Here is a 17,304-nt window from a genome sequence, read left to right on the forward strand (position 1 = left end):
ATATTTTTTTAAATATTTAATATATATTTTTAGACAGTGGTTCCCAAACTGTGTGCCGTAGCACCCTGGGGTCCTCGGGACCTTTGCATGGGTGCCCTAGGTTCATGGTCCAAGACCAATATAAATCATTTATGGTCACTGTAATAGACCAAACTGGCTCTTGTGGACAAACCTAATTGAATCTTGCCCCTTACCACATAACTGAACCTAAGGATGACATATAAACACAATTGACCTAAATGAATATGTTTTTCCTGAATTTAATACCACAGTAAGAAACCTTTGGCCTAGGGGTGCCATGAACAAAATTCTGATACACAAGGGTGCAGAGATTCAAAAAAGTTTGGGAACCACTGGTTTAGGACTTAAGGTAATATTGTATTGGGACAGGCTTATATTCCTTATTTGCTTCTACAAACTCATCTTAGTTGGTAATCTAACTATTCTTCTAAACCTTCTTCGCTAATTTAATAAATGGCTGGTATGGAGGAATTCCTACACATCAAACCAATAAAATAACTCATCCGAAATAACTCTTCCTATTTTCATTATATGAAGACCGCTGTTGTAAGCGTTAAGAAACATCCAGATTTTCTCACCACTGGTCAGTGGGATGTGGTCACAGAGACTGAAGAAAAACAGCAGTCACATGTCTTTGATGCCGTACTGGTCTGTTCTGGTCACCACTCAACTGCAAATCTACCACTACATACATTCCCAGGTATTGCTATACTTGGTTAAACTGTTAAATGTTCTATTAATTTAATTTGAAGATATCTATTTTGTGTTTGTCTGGGGCAAGATGTTAGGAGGAAATTTATTAAAGCTTGGAGGTAAATTCGAGAGAGATAAAGAATACCTCTCAACATACCTGTTTATTGAACTAGGACCCTGCATGTTTTGTAGTGGTGTGCTCTGCAGCGGTCTCCTTAAAGCAGCTGCATCAGCCCCGTAGGCTATTTGGTCCTCTGCGCTCCCCATCCAGCAGTGGGCGGCCCCACGAGCTGTGTCCAATATTTAGCAAGCCTTGTCTGTTACAGTCAGCATACCTTATACCCCTTTCAGACAGAAAAATCCCAAAAACCCAGGTATTTCCCGGATACAAAAACCCGGGTACAACTAGGCAGCAAGGGGCTGACCCCCTTTCACACAGGAGCAAAAACCCGGGTATTTCCTGTGTCGACCCCTTTCACACAGAAGCCGGATTTTTCCTGCAAAACTCTGTGTGTCATAAGAATAGGACAGTTTTAAAGGCACACAGAGATGAGATCATGAAAAGTGGAAGGTGTCTGCTCACTGCATTACATTAACCATGGCATGACACAAGGATATGTTGTAAACAAGTTTTATTGTTTTTCTATACTGGAAGGTACATGTTACCTCACATGGCAGTCAGTATATTTGCAATGTTTGAGTACACTGTGGCATCTTTGACTTTCCCAGTCATCTGTTTGCCGATATCCTCCTTCCCTCTCACTGCCAGCAGCTCTCAATTCTTGCTTCTACCAGTGGGCCATTCTATCCTTTTTTCAGCTCCCTAATGAACTCAGAGGCCAGCTCTATTGCCATGCCCTCCCAACCAATCAGAGAAGCCTATCCTCACAACCAATCAGCCAGCACCCCACCAGGAGAGCCAATCAGTGCCTAACAATGTGTAATAATCCCAAAAACCCAGGTCGTTTCCTTTCAGACAGCCGGCGACCCGGGTTTTTGGAATACAGACCCGGGAAAAACCCAGGTAAATACCTGGGTCGAAGTCCCGGAACTTTAGACCCGTGTTGACCCTTTCAGACAGAAGAAAAACCCGGGTCGACACGGCAAGAGCAGGGAAATTCCCGGGTCTTTTTTTCTGTCTGAAAGGGGTATTAGTTTACTGAGGTGATCCCACGCTGTGCAGTATATTGAGAGAGGACTGCGTCATTATAGAGACAGTGCATCCTGAGCCCCGGCTAGGGATGGGACATCGAAAGAAAACATCAATTAAATGATGTTTTTCAACATTGGTTACAAAACATCATTTAGATCTAAACATTGGTACTCTGAAACCAATGATAACCGATGTTTCTATGTTTTTTTTTAATAATCTGTCTACTTAAGCATATAATACACTAATAAACTTCTGAATTTATAAATACTCCTATTAAGTTTATTTGTTGGAGGCTTACAGTTTACACACACATTGGATATATTATTCATGTTTTGTGGTAGATATAATTTGTTACGGAGGGGAAAAAAATGAAGCATTAACTAGCAAAACTTTATTGCAACTCACAGCATCTAACAATGTGCTATTTTTATATATATTAAGGTACTTCCTCATCTTTGCAGCCACCGATTACGCCAGTTACGTTAGCCAATACGTGATTCACGATTGTCCCCTCACGATTGCTCACCACGCTTTGGGCTCAGTGGCTCGCTCTGCTTCCTTCGCCACAACATTACTAAAGGTAATAGATGATGGCGTGGACCCCAAAAAATACCCTTATGGCTCGCCATACACAATGTAAGTTCCGTAGCGTAAGTGGTGGCCGCAAAGATGAGGAAGTACCATTTTTAACTTGATTTATAACAGTAGCAACAAGCTAATATCTTAAGCTGAACAAAGAAAATAACTAAGTGTGTGTTAGTATTTTGTATCTTATTTTAAGTTGTCAATGAATATAAAACAAGGAGTGAGCTGGCGACCGAAAGCATTGACAGCACCACACAGTGACCCACAAAAGAAAAAAAAAACATTGGAAAATTGTGAAAAACATCGGGGAACAAATCTAGCGATGTTGAGGAAACATTGGATCCTCAACATTGCAGGGTTAAACATCGAACATTGGAACCATAAATCCAATGTTACCGATGAAACATCATATGATTACCCATACCTAGCCCCGGCAGCTTTCCCCACCGGAGGGTTCTGTCAATCATTGCTGAGAGTTCCTGCACAGTGTGCCACAGCGCTAACCCCGCTGTCAGCCCTCACAGAGGGCAGATTTATTAAGCTCGGTGAAGTGTTAATGTGGCTGGAACTTTATCACTGGCCAATCAAGCCTGTGAGGTTAGAGGCTTGGTTGGAAAAATGACAGGTAGGAGCTGATTGGCTGGTGATAAAGACCAGACACTTTATCACTTCACCGAGCTTAATAAATCTACCCCAGAGTTCAGCTACAAGCCTGCACTGCTATGCAGACTTCTTGACTTGAATAGAAAACTCCATCATTCCATCATCTCTGGAACGATAAGTACATGCACCAGACGCTGTGTACCCTGTCTGTTATACATGCTAAAGTATACCTGCAAATTAACCCTTGACTACCTGTTATCTCTGTACTTATTGCAATATTCCACATCCTGGTAAAGCTCCAAAACTGTCATCTAAGAACACCACTAAATACTCTGCCAACAGCATGCACCCAATGAAGGGATTAGATCTTGCGTGAAAGGGGGTGGAGCCGCATTGCACCCCTGTTTGCATCACTCTGGGTGGCATCTATTTAGCCGCTGCTCTGCTATTTACCTGCTGTGAGCAGTGGCAGTGCTTCAAACACCCCGGGACACAACAGTGGTACAGTCACTAGGTCGACATGCATAAGGGCGACATGGGGTTAAGTTGACATGGTCATTAAGTCGACACATTCATTAGGTTGATGTGGGCTAGGTCAACAGTCAAAAGGTCGACATGGGGTTTTTCACTTTAACTTTGGGGACTTTAGGGATTATTGACTGACTGAGCATGTGTACCACAAGCATAGCGCATGCACAAGGGTGAATAGCAACAAAAAATGCATATGGATCTTAAACGGAATCCCCAAGCAATTTGACTTACACATAGCTGGCGTTTGTGGGTGGAATCCTTCCATTTTCTGGGAGTGTCTCTGATGTTAGCACTGGACTCATTCAGCCTAACTCAGTTATAGGTAGAGGAAGCCCCAGAGCTTTTTAGATTTGCACAGACTCCAAAATCCTTTTGATGGTTCAGGATTTGCAAGTGGATATCGATTAGCATTCAATTTGTAATTCTCTTGTAGTTTTGCAAGGGGTGTCTTTTCTTTTTGTATGGCTTACTCCTCGTTGTCATCTGCAACTGCTCAGATTAGCGATCCATGCTGAATTAGGCACATAGCCCCGTGTAACTCTCAACATATTGGGTGAGATTTAATAGGATGAGAGATTCAGAAAGTGAGAGATTTAGTGAGAAATCTCCAGTTTTTTTAAAGCGGCAATCATTTACACTGCAAAACCAGTTTGATTTTGAAGTGTAAATGATTGCCGCTTTAAAAAAACTGGAGATCTCTTACCAAATCTCTCACTTTCTGAATATCTCATCCTATTAAATCTCACCCTTTATCTCTTTCCAAGCTTTGATAAATGTCATCATTAATAGAATTAGAAATCTCCATGAAGAGTTTAGCCCAGTGGTTCCCAAACTGTGGGCCTTATTCTGGTTCACTCTTAGAGGCAAATTCTTTCTTAAATGGACAAAACCATGTGCACTGCAGGTGGGGCAGATGTAACTTGTGCAGAGAGACTTAGATTTGGGTGGGGTTTTTCTTCAAAGTGAGATCTATATTGCAGTGTAGAAATAAAGCAGTCAGTATTTTCCCTGCACAGAAACAAAATAACTCACCCAAATCTAACTCTCTCCCCACCATAGGCGTGTGCAGCACATTTAATTAGGGGGTGCACAGTCCTAGTGGGCGTGTCTAACACTGCCAATCAGGCATGTCTACCATCGATTGGCACTCACTACAATATAAAACGTCTCTCAGCCACACCATAATCACCTGCCTGTTTCAGTTTTAATCTTCTAATTTCTGTACATGCAAATAAAGTAAAAAACATATATGGATGACACAGTTATGTAGAGATATGAGTGACACAGGTATGTAGTGATATGACAATGGTCTAGTTCCAGTAACAATGCAAAACACACATACTGTAACTGATTGATAGGCGCTTCTTTTTATGGAATACAGTTCTAATAAGCAAAAGTATTTGGTAAAAGGTATTGCCGGTTGCTAGCATCAGGGAGGTGTTCATAAGGGTGGGTACAGCATTAGGGGGAGCCTGTGCACCCCTAACACTTAATGTGTGCACGCCTATGTGCCCCACCTGCAGTGCACATGGTTTTGTCCAATTGAGAAGGAATTTGCCTCTAAGAGTGAACAAGAATAAGGCCCTATGTGCCTAGGCAACCTGGAGTACCATTATACACTTGCATAAGTGCCTGTGGTTGGTGGTTCTGGACCAAAACTAATTATGTATGGTCAAACTATTAGGTACCAATTACTCAGTTACATTTTTAGGTACTTGTTTCCTAGCACGGCCACAATCTTGTGGATCGTGTACCTTTAAGTTAAGGTACACGATCCACACGATGGACCCGATTTCCTTTGAAATCAGGTCCATTTTGCCGGCAAAGGTACAAAATCGGGGGCATCGCGTCGGTCGGGACCATTAACATTGGTCCCGACGCGACCGACGCGATGCCCCCGATTTCCCCATAGGCTTCAATGTTAAAATATGTTTTAACATTGAAATCGTGAGGATCGCGTCGGTCTTGTGCCATTATAATGGCACAAGATGAGATGGACTTGATTAAGTCCATCTCACCTTTAAAAAAATGTGAAAAATGTGAAATGGGCCAATATGACCCATTTCACATTATAGATGTCCCCGTCGTCACCCCACGATAGACGCCAACCCGAAGCGTGGCGAGCGCAGCGAGCCCGCGAGGGGCGGCGGTGCGCGTCCTCCGACCTTTTCATTCCCCTACTATCCACGTCGGCCTGGAGTTGAGAATAGAATAGTGTGGCGAGCGCAGCGAGCCACCGTGCCCAAAGCGTGGCGAGCGGACGCGTATAACTTCACAGGTATACGCGTCCCCTCGCGGGGCTCGCTGCGCTCGCCACGCTTCGGGCTCGGTGGCTCGCTGCGCTCGCCACACTATTCTATTCTCGACTCCACGCCGACGTGGATAGTAGGGGAATGAAAAGGTCGGAGGACGCACACCGCCGCCCCTCGCGGGCTCGCTGCGCTCGCCACGCTTCGGGTTGGCGTCTATCGTGGGGTGGGGTATACGTCGTTAAATTTGGGGGTCTAGGGAATATTTTACATTGAATCCAATGTAAAATCGGGTCCCAGGGACCCGATTTACATTTCATTCAATCAAAAAATCGGGTCGAAATTCGGGTCGGTCACGTCGATCGCATCGCATGCGATGCGATCGACCCGATTTTTCCGACACGACCACCCCGATGTAAATCGGTGTGGCCGTGCTAGGAAACAAGTACCCATTTTTATTTCATTTATCATTCTGAAATGTTTGGACTAAGGGAGCCTTGAAAAAGGTTGATATTTTAGGGTGCCGTGATTCAGGATAGTTTGGAGACCACCAGTTTACTGGGGTAGATGTATGAAGCAGTTTACTGGGGTAGATGTATGAAGCAGTGAGAAGTGAGGCAGATAAAAAGTGGCCCATGGCAACCAATCAGCACTGAAGTAACATCTATAATTTGCATAATATAAAATTCTACAGAGAAGCTGATCGGTCGCCACGGGCCACTTCTCCTACCTTTATCACTGCTTCATACATCTAGCCACTGTTGCTTGCAAGTGCTCTCCCTACTAATGATGTTTTTTTCTCGAGTGCAGCCTCCTCTCATCTGCTTGGGCTACTTATCAAACATAGAATTTAATGGCAGATAAGAACCACTTGGCCCATCTAGTCTGTCTTTTTTTTTTTTTGGTATTGTTCACATTGTCCATATCCCCTGTGAATTTTAATATGTGACCGTTCGTTATACACAGTGCGCCGACTGAAAACTTGGAAAACCTGTTAGGGGGTACTTGAGAATCAAGGTTGTGAGCCACTGCTTTAGGCAAACTCAACCCTTTTCAAACCATTAGTTTTTGTGTAAGGATATTCTTATGTTTTATGCCTTTATGCTAAATTGGGTTCTACATGGACAAGGGGACAGGCCAACGAGGGAATCCCTAGGTAATGTGTGAGTGGATGATTGTAGTGTGTAATAAAGTTTAACTGTTCAAATGTGTCCGTGTTTTTTTTAACAATTTGTACTATTGTGGAACTACAAGTACCAGAGGGCCCTTTAATGCTCTGCATGCTGGGACTTGTGGTTCTCAACGTCCCTTCATACGATGCAGGCTTGCTGGCACTCAGTTCCAAAACAATACATAATAGTTTAAATCTATCTTTGACACCATTTGGCTTCAGCCCAGACAGTGTTAATCCTCCCCCAGGATCCTTGCCCAGACTGACCGGTCAGGGTTTTTATGCTTTGGCTGGGGGAACTTGCGTAAAAAATGTTCCCCCCCCCCAGGCTGTGCCATTGCCCTTGTGGCTGGTTGGGCCCGGTGCTGGATCTCAAACTAGGGGGAAATCTAGTAAACTCTAGTCCCCCGTATTTTGGGAACCAGGACCGACCCTTGAGCCTGGTGCTGATTTAAAAGAATCCAGTGATCCCCTGTCGTTTGCCTCGTGAATTTTAAAACACAGGACTGGGTTTTGAGCCAGGTGGCTGGTTACGGTCGTGGGGAGGACCCCATGCCATTTTTAGTTTATTTATTTTAAAAAAATTTTACACTGCAGCCTGCACGGATCTGACTGGTCCGTGCCGGCTGCCGACACGTATTTGTATTTAGCGGCTGTATATACATCCGCTAAATACGAATATGGCGACATACATGAATGGGACAATACAAATCAGTAAATAGGGCAGATTAGTAAATCTGTCCTATTTACAATTCGTATTTTCCTGAAAATACGACCGATGCAGGTCGTATGAATTCGCCTCGGTTGTATTTGGGGATGTTAGTAAATTTCCCCCACTATCTTTTATTTTCTAGAAGGTGCTAATTAAATAAGAAGTCGATTTCTAATTGGTTGCCCATAGCAACATCCCATGTGAAATAGAACACCTATCTTAGTAAATGACATGTTTTATAGAAGAGATTGAAAATAATTCTGAGAATGATAATATGTTTTATAAACCTTGCAATAGCGGATGTGTGACCCTTGCATGTTACAGTTGACATATGTAATCTTAACACTCTATTAAAGAAATGAAGACACGGACACATGGTTTGGCAGAAATTTGTTAGCTGAAATTTATTTGAAAAATAATTTTTTAAACTAAGTTTTTTATTTTTATATTTTTTATTTTTATTTTATTTTATTTAAAATGGTGGCCAAGAAAGAACGGCTATTATTATTAATCTCCACCCCCAAACCAACATACGTAATTTGGCCTAAAAACAGGAAGCGGTCTCCACTCAACCCACACATTGGCTGCCCACCCAGCCGGGTGGGCTCGCTATCCCCGGTCGGGTAATCTAGCGAAGGCCTAAGCCAATGAGGGGCAAGCGCACCGAAAGATACCAAATACGCCATAAACTTAAATCAATAAACGCCTAAAAACTCTGAACTTGCCGTTCTTTCCCGCCTAACAGCTAACGCGATTAAAACACCCCACTATCCTAAACACCTAACAAAACAGAGGGATGGGAGGGTGGGGAATTTTTCAGGAGAAGAGGGAGACTCCTCCCCTCTCCTGATGTATTATCCAGATGCTAACAAGCCAAGAGCCACAGCCATAGGCTATCCGTGTCACATGCTAATCCTGGCCACACCCAGCTATTAAGTTTAAGTCACTCCATGTCTATCCTAGCCACTGCGTTGTTTTTCCTGTTGTTTTATTGCTGTTATCTGTTGGTGTTCACAGGCATTGACAATTTCAAAGGCAAGTATATTCACAGCCGTGACTACAAATCGGCAGAACCTTTCAGGGACAAAAGAGTCGTAGTGGTTGGTATTGGAAACACAGCAGTGGATCTGGTTGTGGAGCTTAGCTCTGTGGCTAAACAGGTGCGTATTCAAGTTACCAATATTATTACTGCTAAAGGGATTACAATGACACTGTTTGAGCCAAAATATTCAAGAACATATTATGTGATTGGAGTTATATCGTTGGTGCTGTTGTAGTTTGCAGCAAAGGCCTTCTACAGTATATGACTTACGGCACATGAATGCGCCTCATGTATGTATTCTCAAGCTGTGGTTTTTTTAGTCAGTCACATATGCAATAGGTCAAATCATAGGAGCCAGCTCTGTAGGCGCTTAAGTGCCTCAATATCCATTTCCATACCTCCCAACTTTCTTCATTGTAGAATAGGGACACCTGAAAAGGGGGCGTGGTCTATGCAAATGAGGGTGCATGCGCACAGCGTCTATTCGGTCAGATTGGGGGGAACTCCCAACTGCCCCCCCCCCCGCGCAGCGGGACACCGATGGCCGCGGGAGGGATGCGGGGACGTCCCCAAAAATCGGGACGTTCCTGCATTTAGCGGGACAGTTGGGAGGTATGCATTTTGGGTGTGGTATGGTGGTTCGACAATCGGGATCCCGACAGTTAGTATCCCGACATCGGAGTCAGTATCCCGACATCGGAGTCAGTATCCCAACTGCCGGTGCTCCGTGGCTCACTTCACTCGCCACAGATTCTATTCTCCCGGTTCTCTATTCTCCCGGTATGGGGGTCGTGGGCCCCCACAAGGGAGAATAGCCCCTGCCAGTTGGGATCCCGACTGTCAGGCATTTAATCAGTCAGAATTCCATATTTCTGGGTACTGACAGTTGGAATCCTGACTGTCGGGCAGTAATCCAGCACCCATCCATGTCTCCTTCCTGCTTTCTTCTCATTGAAAGGAGGATTAATACTGATTATTCCTGCCGTTTTTTCACCTGATGGTTTCTGCGACCCCATAGCCTGCATTGGTGACTGCGACATTTGATCTATTGAGATGGCATCACCCTGCATACTTCTCACTAGTAGTTACCCTTTACGCATAATGGAAGATCTGCGATGCTTTGCAATGCTGCCTTGTGGATCAGGAATTGCTGCACATGTGCAGCTGATGGCCACTCATGTGTTTATTACCTGGACTGTAGATTGGTGGTAAAAGCCAGAATAGTGTAAGGAGGTTAAAAAAGATGGCTTTGGATCATAAGTTTCTCTAAGGGGGTGACGTTTTAGGGAATGGCAGAAGGTTTGGTAGCAAGGAGGAAATGCTTATTGTATAAGAAAAGGCATTCCACAGAATGGATGCAGACAAGGGGCAAACGTAGGATTTGTCAGGGGGGTTTTCCAGAGAGGGGTGGAGCGAAGCATGGCAGTTTAGACTACTGTTATATACAGTACATGTGGCCGGATGCACTAAGATTCAAAAGTGATAAAATGGAGAGTGATAAACAACCAACCAATCAGCTCCTGCCTGACATTGTTCAAACAGTCTGTGACATGGTAGTTAGGAGCTCATTGGTTGGTTGTTTTTCACTCTCCATTTTATCACTTTTGAAGCTTAGTGCATCTGGCCTATGGTCTGCTAAACAATGTATATAGGGCCTGATTCAGACCTGCTGAACGAATTATGTATATGTATACATATGTATATATAGAAAAAAGAGGGTACCCCTTCAATGCGCTGTTTTCAGATAAGTTATCTGGGCAGCAACTCTGTTATGTCCCCTCTGTTAGTAGGGGAAGAGTGGGAATGGATAGATACAAAGGACAGAGTGTGCCAATATCTTAACTTTCCACCACCAATGTACAGACAATGTACAAAAAATGTAATGACACTTATCACAATTTTCAGTGATTTAATACATAATAAAAAAAAGATAAAAATTCTTTGTTTGAAGTTTGAGTCATTTTCACACGGTACATTGAAACACCCAACGCGTTTCGTCACACTGACTTCATCAGGGGTGACTGTCTAGGTGGTGAAGGAGAATGGAGGTATAAGTTAGCTTCTATCTATAGAATATGGATAGTGCCAAGATATTGAGAAAACGTACATACCAATGAATAATGTAATTTTAACACATGGATCGACTTCCACTTGGTACAAAAAGGACCTCAGACGTGTCCTACTAGAGTGTGCAATTATGCCGCATCTAAAATAAATTTGCATAATGACATGAGACAAGGAGCAGGGTGGGGGGAGGACTAATTTGGCACAGAACATTTGGCGGATGGTTCTACATACCAGTTTTTCATAAAAGTTTGTAAAATCAAGTTCAACCAACAGGGAGAAGAAAAGGGGGGTCGCTTGCTTCCCAAGATTAGCCTACAATGTTAACATGGAACCAATTTATAGGTAAATAGGCTATGACACATTTCAGATTATTAACAGCAAAAAAGTGTGAAATATAAATAGCAAGTAATGCTCTATTAGGACAGCCTCTAACATATTTCAGAGTAACATAATTATTTAGACAGCCTTTGACTGATTTCAGGGTAATAACATTGGCCCCAGTAAATTGGCTGGGTGGTATTATACATATGTATATATGTTTAAAATTATGCTGCAGGTTTTACCTGCACAGGCAGCAGCGTTGGGTACTTGGAGAAAGGGAGACGGGACACCGCAACAGCAGCGTTTGATACTTGGAGAGAGCAGGAGGGACGCAGCAGTAGCAGCATTGGGTACTTGGAGAAAGGAGGAGGGACGCAGCAGTAGCTGTGTGGACACAGCAAGAAAACATGGATGAAGTATTTATTTTCATCTGTATTTACCGTGATTTGCGGGTGTTTGAATAGTGTGGTGGAGCCAATATCTGAGGGGCGTGGCTTAATCGCAGTTCGCTGTGGGGGCTGCATTTAATGGAAAAAATCTGGTGTGTCAGGGGGGTTTCTGGGCACTCAGAACCCCCCACTGCATTCCCCACTGGCAGACTGTGTTTTTAATAGATCAGCTACGCACCACTACAAGAGGTGGTTGAGGGATGATGAGCTTAGCATTCCGTCAGTCGGGATGCCGGCAGCCAAAATACAGAAGCCGGCAGCTTGAATAGGGGCCAGAAGACTGGCGCCTGAATGCCAACATCGATTGGGAATCCCCACTATAGACATCTCATGGCCATGAGTAGTACAGCTTCACTTGCCTCTTCTGTTATATGATTGGCTTAGTCTTCAACATCCGTACAAGTCCCTCAGTTTCGGCAACCTGGCAGCTACTGTGTGAGTAGCTGAAGTGCAGGGGATGGCTGCCAGGAAGAGGGGTGATGGAAATTATGCAGAGAGAGAGAGAGATAGGACATTCTTTCTGCATCTGCCTCTCAATTCAGTGCTGGAGAGAGGCTTTGGTCCTTTCTATACCCACTGCCACTGTCTACAATGGGAAAGGGGGTGGAGTAGTGGGACCTGGGCTCTTCCAACTCCCCCTCTGGCTACACTGCCCTCACATGTCTTCTTTATAGAGTTTAATAAATCCCCCACCCCCCTACCGAATTTCTGTCTGTGTCAGAAAATCAATAATGGAATCTGCAAACTGATATCCTGGCGATACTCACCACTGGTCTTGTCTGCTGCTATTTTTCAGGTTTTTCTGAGCACCAGGAGAGGAACGTGGCTACTAAACCGTGTTGGTGACCAGGGCTATCCATTGGATATTGTCCTCTTCAATCGTTTCTTCAGCATTTTTCAAGATGCATTCCCAACTCTGGCAAACAACTATCTAGAGCACAAATTGAACTCCAGGGTTAACCATGAAAACTTTGGTCTAAAACCACAGCACAGGTGCAGAGGTTTCCTTTCTTCTAAATTTGGAATTATAGCACACTTGTGTTCCAAAGAAAATTTGTAATGCTGCAAAATTTCACTTTTTTATTACCTGTTATTTATATAGTGCACACATATTCTGCAACACTTTACAGAGACTATTTCCCCATTCACAGCAATCCCTGCCCGGACCCTACTATCTATATTCCCATTTACATTCCCATTTATATACATACAAATACAGGTCCGCCATCAAGGAGAACTGCAGGGAATGCAGTCCTGGGAGGAGGGGCCCGCCACTGACTCCTTTCTGCTGTAGACAGGAAATTATTTTCCCTGTTACAGCCTGCATGCATTTGACATTCGGACTGAGCCCTTCCCATCATCTGAGACGCCCGGTCTCCTCCTCAGCAGTGTGCATCAAACATGGTGGACACAGCACAGTGCAGGGTTGCCTACCCTCCCGGAATGGCCAGGAGGCTTCCAAAAATTGGATCCCCCTCCCGGACCACGTAAAGGTGGGCAACCCTCCTGGATATTGCAGGATCCCCTGCATCTCCCTGGTGGCAGCGATTAAATTTCCGCGATTCGTGGCTGTCCGAGGCTAAATATTCAAATTGCGCCATATTAGCCCCGCATCCTCATAGAAGACCCGTAAATAGTGCTGCTGACAGACACCTCTCCCAGCTTCTCCCATAGACTCTCCCATGGAGACTTTAAAAGTAGGCAAGTATGGCACAGTGGAAGGCTTATCTATCTGTGTGCTCCGTGTTTGTCACAACTCATCTGGCATACCAGCAGTCAATGCAATGGCTATCAGAGTGTCCTGCAGTCTAAGCCTCGGCACTTGTAGAATGTACCTTATGCAGCTTAATAATTATATTATTGTATGTGTGTGTGTAGAGATATATAATAAAAAATCTTTCTATATCCAATAAACACAGTGGCATAAATGACAGCTATTCAAAGGTGAACAGGTTAAAACAAGTACTGTATATGGCATGGAACTCAAATGTAGAGAATGTAAGGTACTATATGTTTTGAGGTTATGAGTTGGTAGGAGTAACCAGAGGACAGAAGGACCCCAACACCACAACTTCGTCAACACCCAGGCTGCGAAGGGGGTGTGTGAACATTACCAATTCCCATTTTTCCCATGAACTGCTGTAAGTCAGTAATGCTAACCATTCATGCAGCCGTCACATGGATGCAAATATTTCGGGGATTCTTAACCCCTAATCTTGTTGCTCACCATAAAAATGCTAAATAATAAATCCAATCAGCAATATTTCAGAGGACTAGATCCAGAGTATTCCCTCACACTGTTATAGATTCCAATTAATCATTGCAGGATACCAATTTGAATTTAAATTGAATTGGTCATTGCGTTTTTTTCCTTATGGAATACTTATAGATTATGTCTCTGCTCATACATTCCTACAGGTTCCTCAGCCAGCATCCCACAGTTAGTGATGATCTCCCCAACCGCATTATCGCCGGCAAAGTTACTATGAAGACTAATGTGAAACAGTTTACAGAGACCGATGCAATATTTGAGGATGGCACAGTTGAGAAAGACATTGACGTTGTCATTTTTGCCACAGGATATCATTTTTCATTCCCCTTCTTTGATGATTCTATCATGAAGGTGGAAAATAATGAAGTGCCCTTATATAAAATGATATTTCCTCCACATCTGGAAAGACATACGTTAGCTTGCATTGGCTACATCCAACCTATTGGTGCTATAATGCCTATTTCTGAGATGCAATGTCGCTGGGCCACAAGAGTCTTCAAAGGTTTACATTTATTTATTTAATTTTAATATTTTGTGTAATTTTATCATCTTAGCTCACATCATCATGGATAACCTATATATTTTCTGCATTTGGTATTTGCAGGTCTGAGTCAGTTACCTTCCATGAATGAAATGAAGATGGAAATATGCAAGAGAAAAGAAAAAAATCAGAAAAGGTTGGTCTTTTTGAATAGAACTATATGGTAGTAGCAGTTCCTATATTAAAAACAGCAGCTTTTTCTGGGCTAAGAGGTCTCAGGAATCTTTGTATGTAGTAATAATTTATTGCCCAAACAAGCACTACTTCCTGAAGAATTATTCTTAGCTTTGACTTTTTGAATAAACTTTAGACTTTGGAATTGTGGGGGCATACCTGGCACTGTGGGGGTATACCTGGCACTCTGGCACTGTGGGGGCATTCCTGTTTCTGGTACCGTGGGAGCATATGTGTATCTGGCACTATTGGGTGTATATGTGTATCTGGCACTGCACTATTGGGTGCATATGTGTACCACCCCCCCCCCCCATTTTCATTGGCCGCACCTCATGTGGCATGTTGCCACACAAATCTTTTTGTTGCGCGCCTTCGGCGCACACACACAGTGCAGTTGAGTATGTTTTTAGACTTCTACCAATAGCTAGGGGGCATTGTTTATCTGGCACTGCTGGGGGACATTGTGTTTCTGGCATTACTGCAGGTATTTGGGGCATTGTGTAACTGGCACTGCTGGTGGCATGTGTATACAGTATATGGCATTACAGGTGGCATAATGTATATGTATGGCACTGCTGAGATCATTGTGTATCTATGGCACTGCTGAGGGCATTATGTGTAAACAAAAAAGGTTTATGCAACAGTTGATGCCCTGCCCCTTTGATAGCTCCACCCACACCAACACCTACTTCTGCCCCGCCCATAGTTCCTGAACCTATTTTCCTACAAAAATAGCACTGCATACGGATGACTAGTGGTCAGAATACTGACACCAGCATCCTGATGGAAGGAATCCCTACAGTGGTCAGGTAAGCATACTTGCCTCCCGCTCATAAACTTAACCCCCCTCCCCACCGCTAAACTCTCCTCACGCAGCCCTACTCTACCTGCTAGTGCTTAACCTTAACCACTGAGCCCCGCTGCCTAAACCTAACCATACCCCCACCCTGCAGCTTAACCCTAGCAGGGGCCTGCAACCTAACCCTAAGTCCCCCCAGTGGTTCAGCTTAAACACCCCCCCTGGACCCCATGTGTGTGTATGTGTCCCCCTCCCCCCCCCCCCCCATATACCTAGTTTCAGGATGCCAACAGCCAGAATTCCTATGCTCCCATCCTAATCAATGTCTGAATTCCGGTGGTGGTCTCCTGGTGGTAGTAGGGATTCCAACATTGGTAATGTGATGCTGAGCTTATTTCCCTGTAACATGGCAGTTAGCAGCAGATGTGGCACAACTTTATCTCTCTTCAAGCTTTGAAAAACCTTAAACTTGTTCTGTGATGTTTACCTCACCATTTGAAATACATTTTTATATTCAAAACACTCTACTCACAATGATATCCACTCTACCTTTCTTCAGGTATGTCAAAAGTGATCGTCATACCATACAAGTGGATTATGTGCTATACATGGATCAACTCGCAGAGGAGATAGGCTGCAAGCCTAATATTATGCAGTTCTTACTATCAGATCCAAAGCTGGCCTGGGAGATGTTCTTTGGCCCATGCTCACCTTACCAGTATCGCCTGTGCGGACCGGGGCAGTGGAAGGATGCCCGGAAAGCTATTTTAACTCAACATGACCGTATCATCAAGCCAACAAAGACCCGTGTCCTGAACAATGACTCTGCTCACAGTTTCTTCCCTTTTGCTGTAAAGATCTTTGGCATACTGATTCTTTTTGCTGCTTTATATTCCTCTATGTAAATTGAAATCCTGAGAGAGAGAGAGTGTGAGTGAGCAATAACCAATGGTGCCAAGCCATGACATAGAATTAAAACAAATTACTTCTATTTTGTAGCACTCTGTTTCAAATACATATATTACTCATGCATATGAGAGATTAAAACAGAATACAGTGTCACAGATAATAAAATGTATTAAATAAGATCAGTTACCTTCTGAAACAAAGTAGTTCACATAGATGTATATAGCTGGAGTGCAAAGTAGCCGCACCATTAAATCGATTGGTAGTACAAGTTGAGCAGACCACAGGTAGATAAAAATCCAGCATTAGTGTGCAGTGAGGGGAATTCGGATACAGTAACCCCTTTGTCTAACAAACACTCCTGCTCCACTGCTCAGTGGCATATTAATAACTAGCTAAACCACCCGGCGTTGCCCGGGAAAACCTTGGGGTTTCTTTATTTCCAAAATTGCTGAAAAATGTCATCTTACAGTATGCTGTGCCAAATACCTAAGATTGTAATTTGCTATAGATTCCACCATAATGTTAGAATGTGTTTGCATTGATACTCAATGACGGCAATGCAATCAGGTGTGGTGGTGTTGTTTGAAACACAACGCTCCTGAGTTGATAACTTGTATGTGTTGATGAATTCCACATCCACTCCTGAGATTTAGCACCTACTGTATGACATATCCTCCAACATCTGAGGGTCAGAAATCGGTACAAAATCAGAAAGGGACGTGGCCACACCTCCATTTCTATACTTTCAATGGTACAGTTTCTAGGGTGTGTAATTACAGGCACTGAGTGCGTGGAGACAGGGTGGGCGTTACTTACCGCGCCATAATTAATTAAAAATTCACTGCTCCCTGCCACTCCCCTCACCGAACCTGCTGCAGCAGTCTCTGAGGTCTGGGGATCTGTAAAGCACATGCACCGGGCATCTCTACCAAACAGTGGGGCAGCCCCTGAGTGTGGGAGCAGGTCCGTGGGCCTGGCCACATGATGTCATGACGTGACCACTGTAATGCAC

The 17,304-nt window shown here is 43.8% G+C and overlaps 1 protein-coding gene across 3 annotated transcripts in view; it reads left to right on the forward strand.

Annotated features, from left to right (window-relative positions):
• The window catches only part of LOC146026367 (flavin-containing monooxygenase 5-like), a 29,478-nt gene extending 13,104 nt beyond the window's left edge, over positions 1 to 16,374 (forward strand). For all 3 annotated transcript variants that reach the window (XM_083156980.1, XM_083156979.1, XM_083156981.1), the window contains exons 4-9: positions 559 to 721; positions 8,736 to 8,878; positions 12,394 to 12,590; positions 14,016 to 14,371; positions 14,474 to 14,546; positions 15,943 to 16,374. In XM_083156980.1, coding sequence (XP_083013106.1) covers positions 559 to 721; positions 8,736 to 8,878; positions 12,394 to 12,590; positions 14,016 to 14,371; positions 14,474 to 14,546; positions 15,943 to 16,288 — 1,278 coding nt within the window. In that variant the 3' untranslated portion in view covers positions 16,289 to 16,374. The remainder of the gene's footprint in view (positions 1 to 558; positions 722 to 8,735; positions 8,879 to 12,393; positions 12,591 to 14,015; positions 14,372 to 14,473; positions 14,547 to 15,942) is intronic.
• Positions 16,375 to 17,304: the final 930 nt, after the last annotated feature.

The sequence above is a fragment of the Crinia signifera genome, chromosome 8 (assembly GCF_055691185.1).
Source record: "Crinia signifera chromosome 8, ASM5569118v1, whole genome shotgun sequence".
Classification (NCBI taxonomy): Eukaryota; Metazoa; Chordata; class Amphibia; order Anura; family Myobatrachidae; genus Crinia; species Crinia signifera.